An 18,200-nucleotide genomic window follows, 5' to 3' on the forward strand; every position below is an offset into this window, starting at 1 on the left:
TAAAAAAACGGATAATTAAAATAACCTATATATTTAATATATTTAGTTATATGAAAAAAGCTAATATTTTCTAAATCTTCCGACAAAAAACACTTTAAATAAGTTGATATCTTCTATATTGTCAGAGGAAATACCTTATATATAATTGGCGCGTACCCCATTTTTTGGGTGTTTGGCCGAGCTCCTCCTCCTATTTGTGGCGTGCGTCTTGATGTTGTTCCACAAATGGAGGGACCTACAGTTTCAAGCCGACTCCGAACGGCAAATATTTTTATGAGGAGCTTTTTCACGGCAGAAATACACTCGGAGGTTAGCCATTGCCTGCCGAGGGGCGACCGCTATTAGAAAAATGGTTTTCTTAATTTTGGTGTTTCACCGAGATTCGAACCTACGTTCTCTCTGTAAATTCCGAATGGTAGTTCACTTACCGCCCTAACGTATGGCGCAGAAGCGTGGACGATGACAACATCCGATGAAGCGACGCTTGGAGTGTTCGAGAGAAAGATTCTGCGTAAGATTTTTGGACCTTTGCACTTTGGCAACGGCTCGTAGACGATGGAACGATGAGCTGTATGAGCTTTACGACCACATAGACATAGCGCAGCGAATAAAGATCAAGCGGCTAGGCTGGCTGGGTCATGTCGAACGAATGCACCGGTTCTGGAAGTATTCGATGCGGTACCAGCTGGTGGTAGTAAAGGAAGAAGAAGGCCTCCTCTGCGTTGGAAAGATCAGGTGGAGAAGGACTTGGCTTCACTTGGTGTGTCCAATTGGCGCCGGTTAGCACGAGAAAGAAACGACTGGCGCGCTTTGTTAAACTCCGCCAAAATCGCATAAGCGGTTATCGCGCCAATTAAGAAGAAGAGAAGTTCACGCACCAACCCATTCGGCTGCGGTGACCGACATACCTTAAATAAAAATATACCTTAAAAAAGTTTATATCTCCAGAAGAAACATTATTAAAAACTTCATATCTTCTATACATCCTGAAGAAACGCTTAAAAAAGTTGAATATCTTCTGCATTATCCGAGGAAATGCTTTAAAAAAGCTGATAGATTATATATCTCCCGAGGAAATATTATATTTTCCGAGATAAATCTTAAGAAAGGCTGATATTTTCTAAATTACGGGGAAACATTTTAAACAAATGGATATCTTCCATATCTCTCGAGAGAATACTATAAAACACTGATATATTTTATATTTTCTGGAAAAGACCTTAAGAAAGACAGATATCTTCTAAATCTCAAGAGCACACAAAAAACTCGATGCTTTTTATACCTCCTGAAGAAAAGCTAATATCTTTTATATTTTCTGAAGAATCACATTAAAAAGTTGATATCTTATACCTATGTTTTCTCCCGGAGAATCCCTTTAACGCTCCTCTAATCTTTAACCCAACCCTACATCCTAAACGAAATGTCAGTTGGCCTTTCCACCACATACAAGTAAATAGTACTTACAGCTCGTTTGAAATTAATAAATGATCTTAATTGAAACAAAAACATATTGTCTAACTAATACCCCACCTTTTATAACTTTTCTAATGTAATCAAATATATATAAAAAAATTAGCGAGTTTTAAGGTAGACAACCGCTCTCCTCTAATCAAAGAATAAGCGCCCAAAATATTTTTATAACTAAACAAATTCTAAACAACCAACAAACTAAATTATACAAATTTAATAATAGATATTTATAATAGAAAAATTTTTGATGGAAAATCTCGAGCGCGAAAATGGCAAATTATCGGGTGAAAAATTCAATTTTACGACTATTTGCAGGCATACCTTTACTTAAATAATACAAATGAATAAAAGCATACATATGCACATACATCTGTGGCCACAAGCAATAATCGGCTAAGTCGAAAATCATGATTTCAAGCAAAAATACTCGATATGACAGTATATTAGACAGAAGCCAATACCTTAGGCCAACATATTTTTAATACATTTTTTGTTTAAATATGATTAGAAATGACGGCAGCGATTTCACCTAAATATTGGACTTCGTTGCTGGCATAGATGTTCATAACAAAATTTCTTACTAAGCCGACTTTTGCGTTTATTGCTTGTGGCCGCAAATATAATTTAAAAAAAGGTGAAAACCATTTTCTGCCAATTAGAGTTTTGAAATACGCCCGTTTTTTCAGATTCCAATATTTATGGCGCATATTGGTACCGAAGGTCACAAATGTATAGCTTTGAAGGGGGAAAACTTTCCACGTAGGCTAAATAAAAACCAAAAGCAAAAAAAGTAACTTTCGTTGCGTTGTTGTTGCTACGGCTGCTAGTATTGATACCGGTGGAGCTGCTGCTGTTGGTGCTGACGCATGGATACGAAAATCTCAGCACACTTGAACTTGAAAATTTTTCATACTTTATAATTCTTTTTTGTTTTTGTTTTATTACGCCAACAACACCAATGATAAGATACATATGTACACTTACAGACAGCAACCCAGAATTAGCAACTAATTTATGCAACAAAAAAAATTGAATAAATAAAATGTGTATGTTTCAAGTGGATATAGAAAATTAATCAATCGAATGGAAATTTTCTTTTATACGAAAGCTAGCTTTGTACAATACATACATATGTATACTTCGTTCAAAATAATAAATGCAGGATGTTTTGAGTAGTTTTGCCTACTTTTTTTAGTTTTTTTTTTTTTAATATTAAAAAATCTCTATACTAATATATAGTTTACTTTACAGCAAATTTCATATAAATCAAAGTTTAAAGCTTTCTACAAGGCATGTAAAAATTCGATATATAATAGTTTTAGTAAAAATTTCAAATTTTCTTAATCAGCATTAAAAACATAGAGTACGCAGTTTTACAGCCCATTGAATTTTAGTAAAGGATTTTCCAATAACAGGTGTTATCTATCGCTATCGAGAGATGATTAACGATTTTTTAGGGCCGGAATTGGATGGTATTGATCTGGACAACGTTTATTTTCAACAAGATGGCGCTACGTGCCACATAAGCAACGAAACCATTGAAGAGGTGATCACAATTGGCCACCGAGATCTTGTGACTTCTTTCTTTGGGACCACGTGAAAGAGAAGTTCTACGCCAACAGCCCAGGGTCGATTCAATACTTCAAAGATGGAATTTGTGAGGCTATCGAGGACATAGGGCAGCCACTTTGCAATTCGGTTGTGGAAAATTTCATGAAAAGGATATTGTCCTGTAAGCGTGGTCGTGGTGGTCATTTGCCTGATATTATTTTCCACCATTAACGGCATACCTTCCTTTTTATAATGAAATAAACATCCGATCATTTATATTAAAAAATAGCATTTTTCTTTCAATATCAAAATAACACCTCTTATTGAAAAACGCTTTAAAATAACTGCAAGTTTGAATTGACTAAAATATTGCGTTGATTTTTGAGAATTTGTTTCCCTAAGAATGTTGCGCATTTTTTCCATATAACGAAAGCAAAAGCTTTTATGAAAATTTCGCTTTTTTTACACATGGCATTACTCTTTCGTTGTGAATTAGAAAACCCGTTATATTAAGTTGCGTTATTTTTATGAAGTTTAAATTTACGTAGCCACTAAAATAGGTACTTTGCGGATAACTCTTGCATTTTAACTAATTAAGTGGAAAAAAGAAAACTGAATGTAACGTAAATAGCGAATTTAATAACTAATAATTAAAATATCGTTTTTTTAAAGATGGATCGTTCGTAGCATTGCACAGTTAAGGAGCGAAGGCTTGTTGTCAATCTTCGAAAACAAAAAAAAAAAAAAATTGTACAAATTTATCGTTAAGTCACTTGGACGTTCCAGAAAGTTTGTTGTAAATGCCCTCAAGGCCAAAAATTCCACAGAACGATGTGGTGGAAAAATGAAAACGACTTCATCTGCTAATAATTTAATTGTGAGTCTTGCCAAGAGGGATTCTTTTAAGCCATCAAACATCATTACAGCTTAAATCAACAACATATCAGCGTATCAGCGAGAATTGTACAATTGACACCGTACCACACGAACCTACCAACGTTCCTCTGTTGAAACAAGCAAGTTTAAGCAAAAGGAAAAATTTTGCACAAGAGCACGGTGTGGTCCATGGTGTGGGCCAGAGGGTAAGAAAAAATGGTATCACATATGTACTTTGGAGCGATGAAAAAAAAAAAAAAATTATTTGGAAATGATGCTGGGTGAAATGTCAGACGTCTTAAAGGACAAGAGTTCTCACCACGGTTCATAAAAAAAATACAACCACTTAAATGGACAAAATTATTTACAAACAAATATTTCAAGAAGTAATACTACCATTTACTGAGGAAAATATACCACTTCGGTGGCTTTTTATGCAAGATAATGACCCAAAGCACTCCTCAAAGTAAGGGCGTGAATGGTTTTTATTTGGGGAGATTTAAAGAAGCGAATCGGGAAGAAACATTCACAAGTAAAAAGATTTATGGCAAAAAATCAAAGAACTATAGTATTCCACTCCCACAGAAGCCTGTCGTAGCATTATCAATTCTATGGCAAATCGAATATAAAAAGTCTTTGACAATCATGTGGACACAGTGGTTATTGATTAAACTTCGATTATTTAAACAGAATTTTTAATAGAAGAAGAGCTAAGTTCTTTTTGTGTCGTAATTATTTCTATTCCGTACCTATTTTAATGGCCAAATTAATATTTCCAATTTATTTCCTTATATTTCTATTCTTATTAAAACTAATTTAGGTTTTAAAAGTTCATTGAATTATTATTTACATTTGCCATATTAATCTATGAAATTAAAACCGCTTACAATTGAATATTTGCCATTATTAATTTAAAAAACTTGCATTTTCCGTATGAACGTGGGTGTGTAGGTAAGTATGTATGTGTGTGCGCTTCTACCAATACATGCAACACCGACAATTCAAGGCAGAAAATTATGCCGAGAAAGCGATTTCCAGCTAAATATATAATCTACAAAGAATTAATTACCCAAGAGAATAAACCTTGAAATGCGGAACAAGGCGTTTTACTGCAAAAAGAAAAAAACGATACATATTATAAATATAATGTGCACCAACAAGTTCAAACATGTGTTATTTGCATACTGAGGGAAAACCCGCCAAGATCAAATACAGGTAATGACCATTTTTGCCAATTTTACTTTAATTATAATTTAATTAAAAATAAAGTTGTGACAAGAATTTTAAGAAACTTTCAGTTCGTTTCAATATTGGGTGTTCCACTAAGAATGCTCAGTTGGAAGTTAGCAGCAATTCTTTGTTAGTCGGTTAATGTTATTTTGAGAGGTTACCGAAGGTGCATATTTACTGGCCCGTCGAAATGCCCCAGAGTGAAATCGAGGATATTGCCACCTACAATAAAAATCTCTACTTCACCCCCAAAACGCTTCATGCAAATCTTCCATTATTCAAAAGAATGCTGGGCACTACCAACGATTAATTTCATGAAAATAGTTATGAATTGTACATTTTAATTAACTATTTTATCTGGATAGCGGCAGGCTATTCACCTACCCTGTCAGAAATCAAATAGATTAACGAAACCAACGCAAGACAAGTATTGTCGAGGTCCTATGCTCCCGAGAGAAGTGAACAAGAAAAAAAAATCTCGATAAACCAATGACTTTAAACCGCAGATGCATTTCCTTAGTATCAGTCACGGCATAAAATAAACATTCCAATAGTTTCAATGTCATCTGTCTCACTTCATTTTAAAGTTCTACGCAATTTCGTATAAGAACGAAAGTGAGGTAAATAGGCTCAGATTACTAAAAACCCCATTTATTCCCTCTTCCAAAAATTATTATTAAAACTATTACTTTCAAACCCGTTTTAAAAATTAAAATACCTACATTACAAAAAGTTTGGGGGAAGCAGTGCACACTTTTTCCCATTAGATCGGATTGTTTTTGGCTTCCTTGCGTACCCAGATCGATGCTCCATAAAGTATTTCCAGGTCATCTAACAACAAACGTCATCTCACGGACACGTGGCGGAGTACGGATCAAGGGGGAGAGGAATTGATTTAAGATTTATACGTATGAATATCTACATGGTCGGGTTCTAATCTAAATAAGTGCGGGCCTAACTTGCTACAATCGGCCTTAGCACTAGCACTGAGGCCGCCGTAGAAAAGTTATAAATACAACCCTGCGATGGGATAACGAAGCATTTGCTGCCACTGAATCCATGTGAACTCGAAAATATGCTGCGAGTTTTGATATTTCGACACCAGCTGGCACGAAGTGAACAAATAAATTTAAGCTTAGCAAATTACCTCATAAAAAAACGAGGAAACCTTAGAAGAAGAATTATTTATAGAAAGAATAAAGATGCTGTTGTAACAGCATAAACATTCGTTACGTTACCGGAACAACCTGGATTTTTATCCGGCCAGCCTGTAACTCCGTCAGCATTCCCCAAACATTTATGGGATATATTTATGCTGCTACAACCACAACCACAAATTATTTGTTCATTTAAAAGTTACAACCTTCTCTTGAACTTTACGTCACAGCTGCTACATTGGATTAAGGCCTAGCAGCCGTGAGGGTCAATCCCTGAGAATAAGCCTATTGACCTTAAACCACTTTCCCACTTTTTTACTAGTGTGCTTTGTAATTTTTTTAAATTTAGTGCTTTTTGAAACTCAAAAGTTGGCAACTCTGCAGTCAACAGCAACATCTTTGGTATTCCGTATACAATCGTTACAAGAAAAATTAGATAAACCCCATTTTAAGTGTGATAAGAATGGCAAACAAAATGTGTGTTTACATTTTTGTCAAAAGTTTCCAGAAGTAAAAAGTTACGAATTGGCTTAACAGAAATGTCAAATTTTCTCACCGTAATAAAAAGTTTTTTTAGCATAGAACTTTTCTACTGATTAGCACAGGCCTTACTGGCGGTTTTTATTTAATTGGACCGCTCGCTTTCTTGATAAACCCAGCGGAATGCTGCAAGTGAAATTCGCTAGAAGTAGGAAGTCTGCTTTCTCTCGCCTATTTTGTGGTAAGCTTTGTCTTTTGCTTCCATCTGTTATTTCTACAGTTTGACAACTATTTTCTCATTTCGTAGCCTCAAACTTTCTTGATAGACGATATGTTACAAATTTTATACTTTCAAATGGTCTGTCAACAAATGGGCGAAGGGCACAAGCGAATTTTCAAGCAAGCGAGGAGGTCAGTTACATAAAAATATATTTTGACCACACCCTCTGGTATATAGTGAGAAGCATTCAGAAGGTGTGGCTAAAAACAGAGCCTTAACCGGCTCTCAGTAAATTTGAGAGAACCAGCTGATAGGCTGACGTAACTGGGGTCACGGAGTAGTTTGTTTAGAAAAAAAACTCAGATTGTATTGGTAATATACAAAAAATAACAGCACAGTGGCGGTTTATGCTACTTCATTGCTGTCTGAACAACGACTGATTGGATGAGTGTGTGAATACATATGGAATGATCGTGCTGAATTCGGCTGTCATGACGTGGCAACCGAAGTTCCCCTCACAATTTTCTTTTTCACCATAGTTATTGGTCAAACCTTGTAAATATATAATCCTTACCTTTGGTAAATTTCACATTGCTAAAAATGTTACCAATTTTTTCAAAATCATGGTCACAATAAATGGTAGCAAAGCGCACTACTAAAGATCTGATTAAGCGTAATCCGCAGAACTTCTTATGGCTGATTATGCTTCGCATACAATCATATATAGAAGTCAGTATTTTAAAAACGAATCATATTACACTTACGATTTCTTTATATTAAATAATATGGTAATATGATTTTCCTTATACTTATAAAAATATTGCTATTGGTACCACTGTATTTGAAATGTCACTTAACACGACTTTCAGCAAAATATAGATTCAACAGACAGCTAATTTTTCGTATGTTGTGCTAATTTCCGGCCAATCAGACATACCTACAGTGGTGGCCATATCATATGCAACTAACATCCTATTTGCAAAAATGTGTACATATTTTATCATTAAAATTTACAGAATGTTGATTTAATGAGAAATTATATTAGTTTCGAATGCAGAATACATTTTTATTTTACGTTTTCAAACGAAAAGTATTTGTTCCCTTAAAGAAGATAGACTCCCATTTTTACATCAATCCTAAAAGAGCATGCACAAAACAAATGCAACTCTTCAAAATAGTTTAAGTAACACTATTGTAACGGTACTTTATTCGTTGTCTTTGGTTTATCTGTCACTCAAAATAGCTTGTATACTGCATATAACATAATATCAACCGTTCCTGCAAATAAATTAGTGTTTATTTAAATAAAGTTTCGCGGTTTTGATAATGGCAAGAGACCAATTTGGAATTGAACTTCGGAAGAGAATTATTGCAGATTTTCAGACAGGAATGACACAGAAAGGCATATGTGCAAAATACAGCATACACAAAAGTACGATTTCGCGGATAATTAAAAGGTTTGTTACAAGAAAAGGGGTTGCTGTTATTCACCGAGGAGGGCGCACACGCAAAACCAGCCAAAGGACAGACAACCTGATAGTAGGTACAACTGGCAAAAAAGAATCCTGAAATTGTTCCAAGACAAATAATAAAACACTTAAATTTCCAAATATCCACGAGAAGTGTGCGTAGACGCCTTTTGAAAGCTTCACTCCGTCCTGCACACAAACCTATGATTTCAATGAAGAACAAGGCAAAGCGTTTGAAATTCGCCAAGGAGCATCTAAATTGGCCGATCAGCAAATGGAAAACAGTCCTTTTCAGCGATGAGTCAAAATTTAACTTGATAGGTAGTGATGGAATGTCTTATATGAGAAGTCCAGTGAATAAACGGTATGATCCTCGTTATTGCAAGAACACGGTAGGGCATGGTGGAGGCAATAGTATGGTGTGGGACTGCTTTTCTGCAAATGGAGTTGGACCATTACATAAAATTAATGGAATTATGGACCGCTATGGCTACAAATACATTTTGGAAGACGTAATGCTGCCATATGCTGATTGGGAAATGCCGGTGCGTTAGGTCTTCCAACAGGATAATGATCCGAAACACACGGCAAAATATGTAAAGTCTTGGTTTACCGAAAATAAAGTTGATGTTATGGAATGGCCACCACAGTCCCCGGATCTCAACCCGATTGAGAACTTGTGGGAACTGGTTAACAGGCGGATAGACAGGACTAGCATTAGAAATGGCGATGAACTTTTTAATAAACTTCAAGAAGCCTGGAAATCGATCCCGATGAAAACCATTGATAATTTAATTGCGTCAATGCCGAAACGATGCGCCGAAGTCATAAAATGCAATGGGTTTGCCACAAAATACTAGTTTCACTATTTTTCACGATAGCTTTCAAAAAGTTGCTTTTGTTTTGTCCACGTACTTTTTAAGTTGTGTTATAAAGGTAACATTCAATCAACATTCTGTAAAGTTTAATGGTAAAGTACAAACAATTTTTCGTAAATACTGTGTTTGTTGCATATGATATGGCTACCACTGTATGTAAAATGCATTCAATAGAATTTTATCCGAAAGTTTAAAATTTTAGCTAAGTGCGCATAATCAGAACTTAAGTTGTAAGCCGTTAAAGACTGCAGCCTGCAGGGCTCCTATTGTTGATTTTGTAAATAATATTTGTGTATTATATAATACCCGCCTTAAATTCTTGTTTGACACCGGGAATCACACCTATAATCGATAACCCTAAAGATTAACGAGGTTTGAGTAAATATAAAACCTATATATGGATGCTCTTATATATGCAAACACATATGGGTGTGTGCATGCTACTTATACGCATGTTATTTTTAGATCTGGAGAATTTTACACAGATAGAGTTGAGCCGCATGCTTTTCTTCCGGTTTTTAAATTAAATAAATTTTGCATGAAGAAATATTTTTTACGAGCTTGCACAATTTTTTGTCAAGCGGTACTTGTACCGATTTCAGGTTATTTCATACCTAACTGTATTCTTATCGGACTATTTGTTTTATTTTATTTTTTATTAAATTTATAGTTATTTCCCTTGTTTACAAACAATTCGTTGCATAAACAAACAGGGAGGTGTAGAAATACCAGAAACAGCAAGCGGTAATAATTCGCAAATTTAAGAAAATGTACATACATACATATACATGGATATACATACTTGCATACATATATTTGTGCGATATTTGTGATTCATTAAAACAGCGAAATCGATTGAAAATAAAGGAAAATAGAAAAGTGAAAGGAATCAACTGTCAAATCATGTACAAGCAAACATTATAAAGTTTATATATACCTACATACATATGTATATTAGAATCATTTAGAAAAATCCATTCGAGAAAATGCCGTTAATAGCTACTGATGACAATTGCGGTACCGCAAACTGTGCTGTCGGCAAACATCTCTAAAATTCTGTAAGTCGCAATTTCTACTTTGGGCTTATGTTTCAATTCATTACTTATTACATTACTTTTCATAATTTCCACTAAATTACATAAGCTGTAACCCATTCTTGTTTTTACATATTCTCAAGTTTCCCCATTGTTTTGTAGCAATTCGGAAAATTCTAATTTGACAGCTGTGTATTTTGCACAACTCACCCGATAGCAAGGCTGTGGAAAATCCGAAATAGTTGACTTCCTCGAACTGTAATTCTTTGCTGATAATGGAAGCGAATGGACAAATTCTAGCATCCAACAACCGAAATATGTGCTAGTTAGCTTTCACTATATCGGCAATTTTTTTTGTGCTACACTGTGCTTGGCAAATTTTTCGTCTCTTGCAACACACTTTTTACTATTTATAATTAGACCTGCTTTCAATTTATTTCTCACTTGTCACATACCACTATAATTATGGCGTTTTTCACTTTACTCAACTAAATACACACTTTCTTTAGTAAGAAATTTGCTTATTGCGTTGAAATAATAGTGGGGATAAATAGCACTTTGTACTCCGCAAATTTACACAGCTTCCACCGACGTTCGAATAATTGTGGTTGCAAATTCATCAAAATCCAAACAATTTTCAGCCGCGTTGCCAACTAAACAAGCAAAAATCTATATAAAAATAGGAAATGATAAATGACAAACATAACAATAACTGGGCAATAAACAAGAATAAAAGATCGTGGGTGATAAAGAACAGCACAAAACAAACCTCACTAAACCGTGAACACAAACACTCCTTTGAGCAAAGAAACGACTGAGTGATGAATTGGGAGTTATTTTATAGCATACCACATGTTAAATCGCTTTACCACTTTGCATAGCTTTCTAACTCCATAGCTATACTTTCTACTAAGTGGTTCTTAATATCTGTCAAATTTCTGTTTTGATTTTGTCGCGTTTTCTTATGTGAGCAACTTGCTCTCTAAACATTTCAGTTTCACTACAACAAATAAAAATTGAGTAAAAGTACGTTTATATATGCAGTAATTAGCAGGAAATCAACAAATTAATCTACCCGTTCACATATTGCAGATTACCTGCAAAATTGACAATCACCTGTCAATATTGTTTTGAAAGGTTTTACTTCATAGAAATTGCTTTGATTTTTTTAATTATTATTAACGATATAAAGAAAATATAAGGAGAAGGATTAGCTAATTGACCTGCTCAATTGTCTACTAGTGATAGACAGTTGGAGGAAATCCTTAAACGAAAGTTACTGAGGTGGCAAAAAATTATGGCAGCAATTCACACGCGACATTCCTTATTCCATTTTATAATAAGCAATAAAGGCCAAAGCGTCAATGGATACATGCTCTATCTATAATATGACTGCATAGTTAATAATACCTAACAAAAATTTTTATAAGAATTATGCCTACAAACCGTTTTTCATTGTCGGCATTCATTTCATTCAGTTTTTACTTTCACGTTTCTCCTCACATTCGTTAAAATTATTATCGATAACACAGGGTTGTATGTGTTATAATTTAGGATTATTTTATAATCTCAGATTTTGGGAGAGAAATTGTGTATGAGCAAGTTCGCTTTTTAATTACGGACTGGGAGTTAAGCACGAAAAAGTAGATAATATATTTATACAAGTATGTAAACGTAGTATAAGATGAGGCGGTAATGAGAAAAATTTCCACACAAAACCGCATATGCTTTGACAGCAAATACCGCCATAAAATGAAAATTGGGTTGACAAAGTACGAAATGTCAAGAAACTTGTTAAGACAGATATGTTTTAACAGTACAAATTCGCCGTCTTCATCTGAAATTTCTGATTTAAGATAGCTTTTTTTTTGAAATAATCTATAAAAGGTGTAGATGTGAGTTAAGCCTTCACTTACGGATACATTAAATTGGTCCAGTGGTAAGTAGTGAAATAAGTCCAAATGTCTACGAGACATAGATGAATTCGGTTTAGGTATCGAAAATTCTTAAAAATCACCAAATCATTCATAAAAAGAATGTATGGATGTACCTCCTTGAATTTCTAAAATGCATCTAATAATTGGCATTACTTTTTCAGTCATGATAAAGTTGACTTTTGGCAGCGGGGTAGACCAAGAACTGTGCCTGCTTGCTTTTACATATGTGTTTTGACTGCGTTAACTAATAAATTGCTTGCTCATCAGTAGTCGTGCTATTACCCATGGTTTGCGCATGCAATTGAATTTGTGATAATGAGAACAAGCCTAAAGTCTGCGTGTGCAACCCTGTGTGTGGGAAGTAAGGTTGGTGGAACTGCAGTATCACTAACTGTCAAAAGTTTCATTTATCGTGTTTGGCTCGTCTTTTATGTAGTGTTGAATTAATCTTAAAATTGTTCAAGAAAAGGGTAAATTTAACTAAAACATACAATATAGAATTCTTAAAGCAGTAATTATGGCAAACGTTGAGTCGATGATTGTTGAAGAAAAGTCTCACATAAAACCAATAGATCGTGAGAAGGTTTGTAGGTTGCCGTTTTTTCCGGCTTAACCCAATTGTTTATTTATTGTTGTCTCTATGTTATTTGCAGACCTGCCCACTCCTGCTGCGCGTATTCTGCTCTACTGGTCGGCACCATTCCGTATCTGAATACATGTATGGCAATGTACCCAGCAATGAATTGCAGATTTATACCTGGCAAGATGCTACTCTTCACGAGCTAACTTCGCTAGTTCGCGATGTAAATCCTGACACACGCAAAAAAGGCACTTACTTCGACTTTGCAATAGTTTTTCCGAATTACCGCAACAATCACTATCAGATGCGTGAAATTGGTGTCACATGTACGGGCCAGAAAGGTGCAGACGACACTAAAACATTGGCGCAAGCTAAATTCTGTATTGGCGACTTTTTAGATATTTCCATCACACCACCAAACCGTTTGCCGCCTATACGCCGTCAAAGACCGTATTAGTAAGCAATATAAGTGCGCTGTTCACATGGAATGATGGGAACAGTGCCCGAGTTTGTATTTAAGGTACCTTGTGTAGCGTTATTTAATTTTCAATTATTTTTCCTTTTAATATTTTGTATGAAAAAGTTTGTACACGCTCTGGATGTACGCGTACGATTAAGCTTTTGCGCTTAGACAAAAGTTAAAATCGTTTATGCAGAAAAAATACAATGAAATAAAAATTACAACAAATTTATAATTAAAACTGTAAATGATATCTGATATTCACTTAAATATATAAATATTTATACATAGATGCTATAAAATTAATTTCTGTAGATGGAGTTCGGTCGTTTAGATTTCTTTTTGCCGATCTGCGACATGTCAATCTCAACGCCATTGGGAAGCACTGCAGTGTTTTGTTCGTAGTTGATGAAAGCATTCTGTTGAAGCTCCTCCTCAGTTTCGCGCGTATTCGGATCACATTTGATGCCAGTCTCATAGTGGTATTCACGTTTGTTGCCATCGGGATCGATGTAGCCGTAGGTGCCCCTGCAAGTAACAATAAAATTAATATTATCAAGAATTTAGTTTAGAGGATTTAAAAAAAAACCGACTTTGTAATACAGTCAGTGCCGATGATTTCCTCCTTGAATGAGCCATCGTCATTCTCATAGCCCCATGTAATAGAGCCATCCTCATTTTCTTCACGCCACTTGCGTATTGTTTGAGCCACTGGACGTTGACGACGTTGCTGTGTTTGCTCTCGTTCATCCTGCTGCACTTGATTGTACTCAATTGCCGGTCGGGCAGGTGTCGGACGTGGACGAGAACGCACAGGGGCCGGGGCTGGTTGTGGTGCTGATTGCGCCTCGTATTGTGGACGCGGTTCACGAACTTGTGGGCGTGTGCGTATAACATTCACACGTTGCGGCTGTTGGGGCGCAGGTGCACTCTGCTGTGGACGCTCCAAACCGAAACGCTGTGCCCCAAAGCTACCGATGCCGTAGTCATTGAAGACGGGACGGTTGTTGGATGGTAGTGACGTTGCAGGCACCGCTGGTGTGGGACGTTCAGGGAAGCGCGTTGATGTCAAGACTGGTTGCGGCGAAGGTGCAAGTATTTGTTCATCCTCATGTAATAGTTGTGACAACGAAGGGGAGTCCTGAATGGAATTAGCTTCGCCATTGAGGAAAGCATTAGCCTGCTGTTGGAATTGTGCTTGCTGCGCCTGCGCTAATTGTTGTTCGCGCAACAGTTGTGGCAAGAAGACGTCCGGTTGCTCCTCTTCATTGGATTCGGTAACCGGTTTGGACTCCTCTTGAATGCGTGGCGCTGCCGATGGAATGTAAGTGTTTTGTGCGCGCAGTGCGATGGGACGGCGTACGCGTACTAATTTATCATTTCGGAATTGTGGGCGCACAGCTAGTGCAGGTCCACCCACCGGCACAGCGCCGGGTATGCTCAGACGCGGTGGAAACGGTCCAGTCTGTGCTTGAGCGATTACCAACACCGACACAAGGGCAAGCAAAGCGGTGAACTGCAAAATATAAAAATAAAAGCGAATCAGATATTTGTAAGTGTGTAAGCTTTATGAGAAAACAAGTAAAAGGGAAAACTGTTACTCTACATGAATTGCGTCAGTACTTTTACCAGTCGCTGGACGCAGCGCGCATGCGCCATTAACAAAAGTTGCGTATAATTACATAGGTTTTAGATAGGCTTGTGCGTATGTGTATGCGTGTGCACATCGTAAGAGGTATTTTTTCTAGCTTCATTTAATTTCCCATACATATTACCTCCAAATTTTTATTGCCGTTACACTCTAATAGTGCTGCGATACATTTTGCGTTGCATGAATTCGATTCATTCACTTGTTCGCTGTGGCTGTCATGTGGCAAGTGCCTTTGCTGCATGTTAAATTTGCCAAGTGTCGAGTGCCTTTCATTAATTACGGTTAACCATTCGCTTGAGACCATAAAGGTGACGCTGACATCACCGCCCAAAGCTTTGGCGGAGTGACAGTGAAGTTGTTACTGGTGCACACGTAATGCGGTCAAATACCTCGTAAACTTTTTGAGTTACCTAACACGCGTGCGTGAATGAGTTTTTGGGACGAATTGAAGTTTTTCTTCACTATTCATACGTCGTAGGTATGGAATTGGAAATTTCGAGATTAGTGATAAGGCTGCTTAACCAAATGAGATATTGGGCACAGATATGCACATTATGCAGTACATCGCGCACAGTGGCTCACAAAATTATTCGGAAAACGAATTTTCCTAGCAGAAAGTAAAAAAAAAGATTATTTTATTCAGGTTAACATTAAAAAACTCATTTTTTAATACATACATATAGCGTTTTTCAATAGGTGCGCTTCAACTTTTTCCGATAGGGAGGGCGAAAGACGCAATATTTTTTATTTTTCGCTTGTCATTTGTAAACTTCATTAGTATACATTTCATCATGGAACGCTACACACTTGAGCAACGATTGCAAATCGTGCAAATTTTTTATGAAAATAATCGTGCAAATTTTTTATGAAAATTTATAAATTTTCCAAAAAATCATCTTCAGTGATGAAGCTCACTTTTGGCTCAATGGCTTTGTCCACAAGCAAAATATGCGTTACTGGGCAGAAAGCAATCCACACGTGATTCATGAGGCACCGTTGCATGCCGAAAAAATCACTGTTTGGTGCGGTTTACATGCCGGCGGCGTAATTGGCTCATATTTTTTCGTTGACGAGAAAGATCGCCACGTTACTGTGAATGGAAATCGATCCCGCGACATGATAAACGATTATTTTTGGCCGCAATTGAATGGTATGGACTTAGACGACATGTGGTTTCAACAGGACGGGGCCACAAGCCACACAGCACACGCTACAATTGATTTGTTGAAGAGTAAGTTCGATGAGCGCATTATTTCCAGAAATGGACCGGTCGAACGGCCGCCGCGCTCGTGTGATTTGACGCCTCTAGACTATTTTCTTTGGGGTTATGTGAAGTCATTGGTCTACAGTAACAAGCCGGCGACGATTTGTGAGCTCAGAGCCAATATTGAACGCGTAATTGCTGGAATTTCGGCCGATTTATGCAAAAGAGTGGTCGAAAATTGGGTTCAACGATTGGACTTCGTAAAACGTGCACGCGGTGGTCATGCAAAAAAATCGAATTTCATACTTAAATGTATATGTTCAAACTCGATAATAAAAAAAAAAAATAGTTAAAAAAGTCAAACCGTTTGTGTTTTATTCAAAAAAAAAGTTGAAGCGCTCTTACTGAAAAACACTTTATAAACCCTTACCCTTCTATTCAAAGGAATAATTCAATATCTCAGAAAGAATTTTAGCGCAAGCCGCTATAAACATGAACTTACTTGAGTTCACATCACATAAGCATTTGGAATTTTAAGTCGTAATAGGCTTTGCAAAGGCACCGCTAGTAGGGGTGGGATTATTTTCGAATAATATTCGAATAAACATTATTCGAATAAAACGAATAATACTATTCGTTTCAAATAATTCGAATAGTTCATTATTCGAATACCTTACTATTCGAATACCTCACTATTCGAATAGTTTACTATTCGAATACCTTACTATTCGAATACCTTACTAATTAAAATTTATTCGAATAGTCCCACCCCTAACCGCTACCCACACAGAAGCGCGTCGCTGTTGGTAGAATTTAACATTCATTCTGTTAGTAAAATTCGATGGTTTCGGCAGTTTTCACTTAATGCGAAATGATATACGAGAAGGGGTTTAAAATATGGGTAGACGCACGAAACTATTTTGGAGGAAAAAAATATTATAAACACACTGTCAAAAAGGCTTGTTTTTGTTTTTTCGAAATAAAAAAAAAATTAGAAATCGGATGGAAATTGTCGAAGTTAGGAGTGATTGTTCACATCAAGCTACTGAAAAACGGTTTTTTTGCCATAAAATAAGATTTTGGGGGTGTATTGTAAAATTCTCCTATACCATTTTTCTTAGTTTTTCTATACCTACCGGTTGTGCTAGATCTCCATAAAAGTATATTTAGTTTTTTTTTTTTGTTACACAGTGTAATTTACGAAATGAAGGAAAAACATTAAAGGAGATCTAAATTTTCGCAAAAAGTAGCTTTTCAACTATTCACAGCATTTTGCAGAGGAATTCGTTAAACTTAGGACAGCCGCCAGGAAGCCGTGAAAAATTGAAGTCCCTCAATCAGAAATTAATAGAAATCTCGCTGAGATTAAGGAGTTATATACAGTTATAATAGAATTAAAAAAAAATCGATTTTTTTATTTTCGATCCGGTGAATATTTTCGAAGTTACACGCAACTTTGAAAAAAAAAATTTTATCCTTTGTAAAGTGCTTTTCAAACTTTAAACGCGTTTTTCTCAAAATGGCGTTTTCAAAGTCGGTGACCAATATTACTCGAAAACGGTTAAACCGATTAGTCTTAAATTTTAACACGAGCTCTTAAATATATTTTTTAGTAATTAAGGAAGTTTTTTTTGTCATCGATAAATATTTTTTTATAAACAATTTAAGACCGAAATTTTTGGTCAAAAATCGATTTCTTGTTTTTGAGAAACCCCCATTTTGTCAATAAAATTTATTTTTCTTATTCCTTCGATTAATTACTAGATTTAATATTACTTTAACGAAATCTGTTTGGGTTTTTAATTTAAGAGGATCCACTTCAGAGATATGTGGTCACCGTAAAACGTCTTTTTTGAGACAATTTGATGTGGCACGCGGGAAGTTCTATCCATAATAGCTTTAACTTATCTTAGTATGAGATTATAATTTTAAAATGTATAATATTTTTTTTTATCTTGAATTTCTTGTAAATTAATTTAATTCTAATGCTAGTTATTTTCAGA

At 35.8% G+C, this 18,200-nt stretch overlaps 2 protein-coding genes and 1 long non-coding RNA gene across 3 annotated transcripts in view; 1 reads left to right on the top strand and 2 right to left on the bottom strand.

Moving 5' to 3' along the window:
* Positions 1-428: 428 nt before the first annotated feature.
* Positions 429-10,993, bottom strand: LOC129240260 (uncharacterized). The gene is made up of 2 exons (XR_008582053.1): positions 10,576-10,993; positions 429-908 (listed from the first exon to the last, which is right to left on the bottom strand). It is a non-coding gene; the product is annotated as an uncharacterized LOC129240260 (long non-coding RNA).
* Positions 10,994-12,702: 1,709 nt separating this feature from the next.
* Positions 12,703-13,590, top strand: LOC129253025 (histone deacetylase complex subunit SAP18). The gene is made up of 2 exons (XM_054891239.1): positions 12,703-12,885; positions 12,956-13,590. The coding sequence occupies exons 1-2, from the start codon at positions 12,820-12,822 to the stop codon at positions 13,337-13,339; spliced, it is 450 nt and encodes a 149-aa protein (XP_054747214.1). The 5' UTR covers positions 12,703-12,819; the 3' UTR covers positions 13,340-13,590.
* The window catches only part of LOC129253024 (DNA translocase FtsK), a 39,134-nt gene continuing 34,488 nt past the window's right edge, over positions 13,555-18,200 (bottom strand). Inside the window, exons 2-3 of the mRNA XM_054891238.1 lie at positions 13,936-14,858; positions 13,555-13,870 (exon numbers count right to left, since the gene is read on the bottom strand). Coding sequence (XP_054747213.1) covers positions 13,645-13,870; positions 13,936-14,858 — 1,149 coding nt within the window. The 3' untranslated portion in view covers positions 13,555-13,644. The remainder of the gene's footprint in view (positions 13,871-13,935; positions 14,859-18,200) is intronic.

This window comes from Anastrepha obliqua, chromosome 1 (genome assembly GCF_027943255.1).
Source record: "Anastrepha obliqua isolate idAnaObli1 chromosome 1, idAnaObli1_1.0, whole genome shotgun sequence".
NCBI classification, from domain to species: Eukaryota; Metazoa; Arthropoda; class Insecta; order Diptera; family Tephritidae; genus Anastrepha; species Anastrepha obliqua.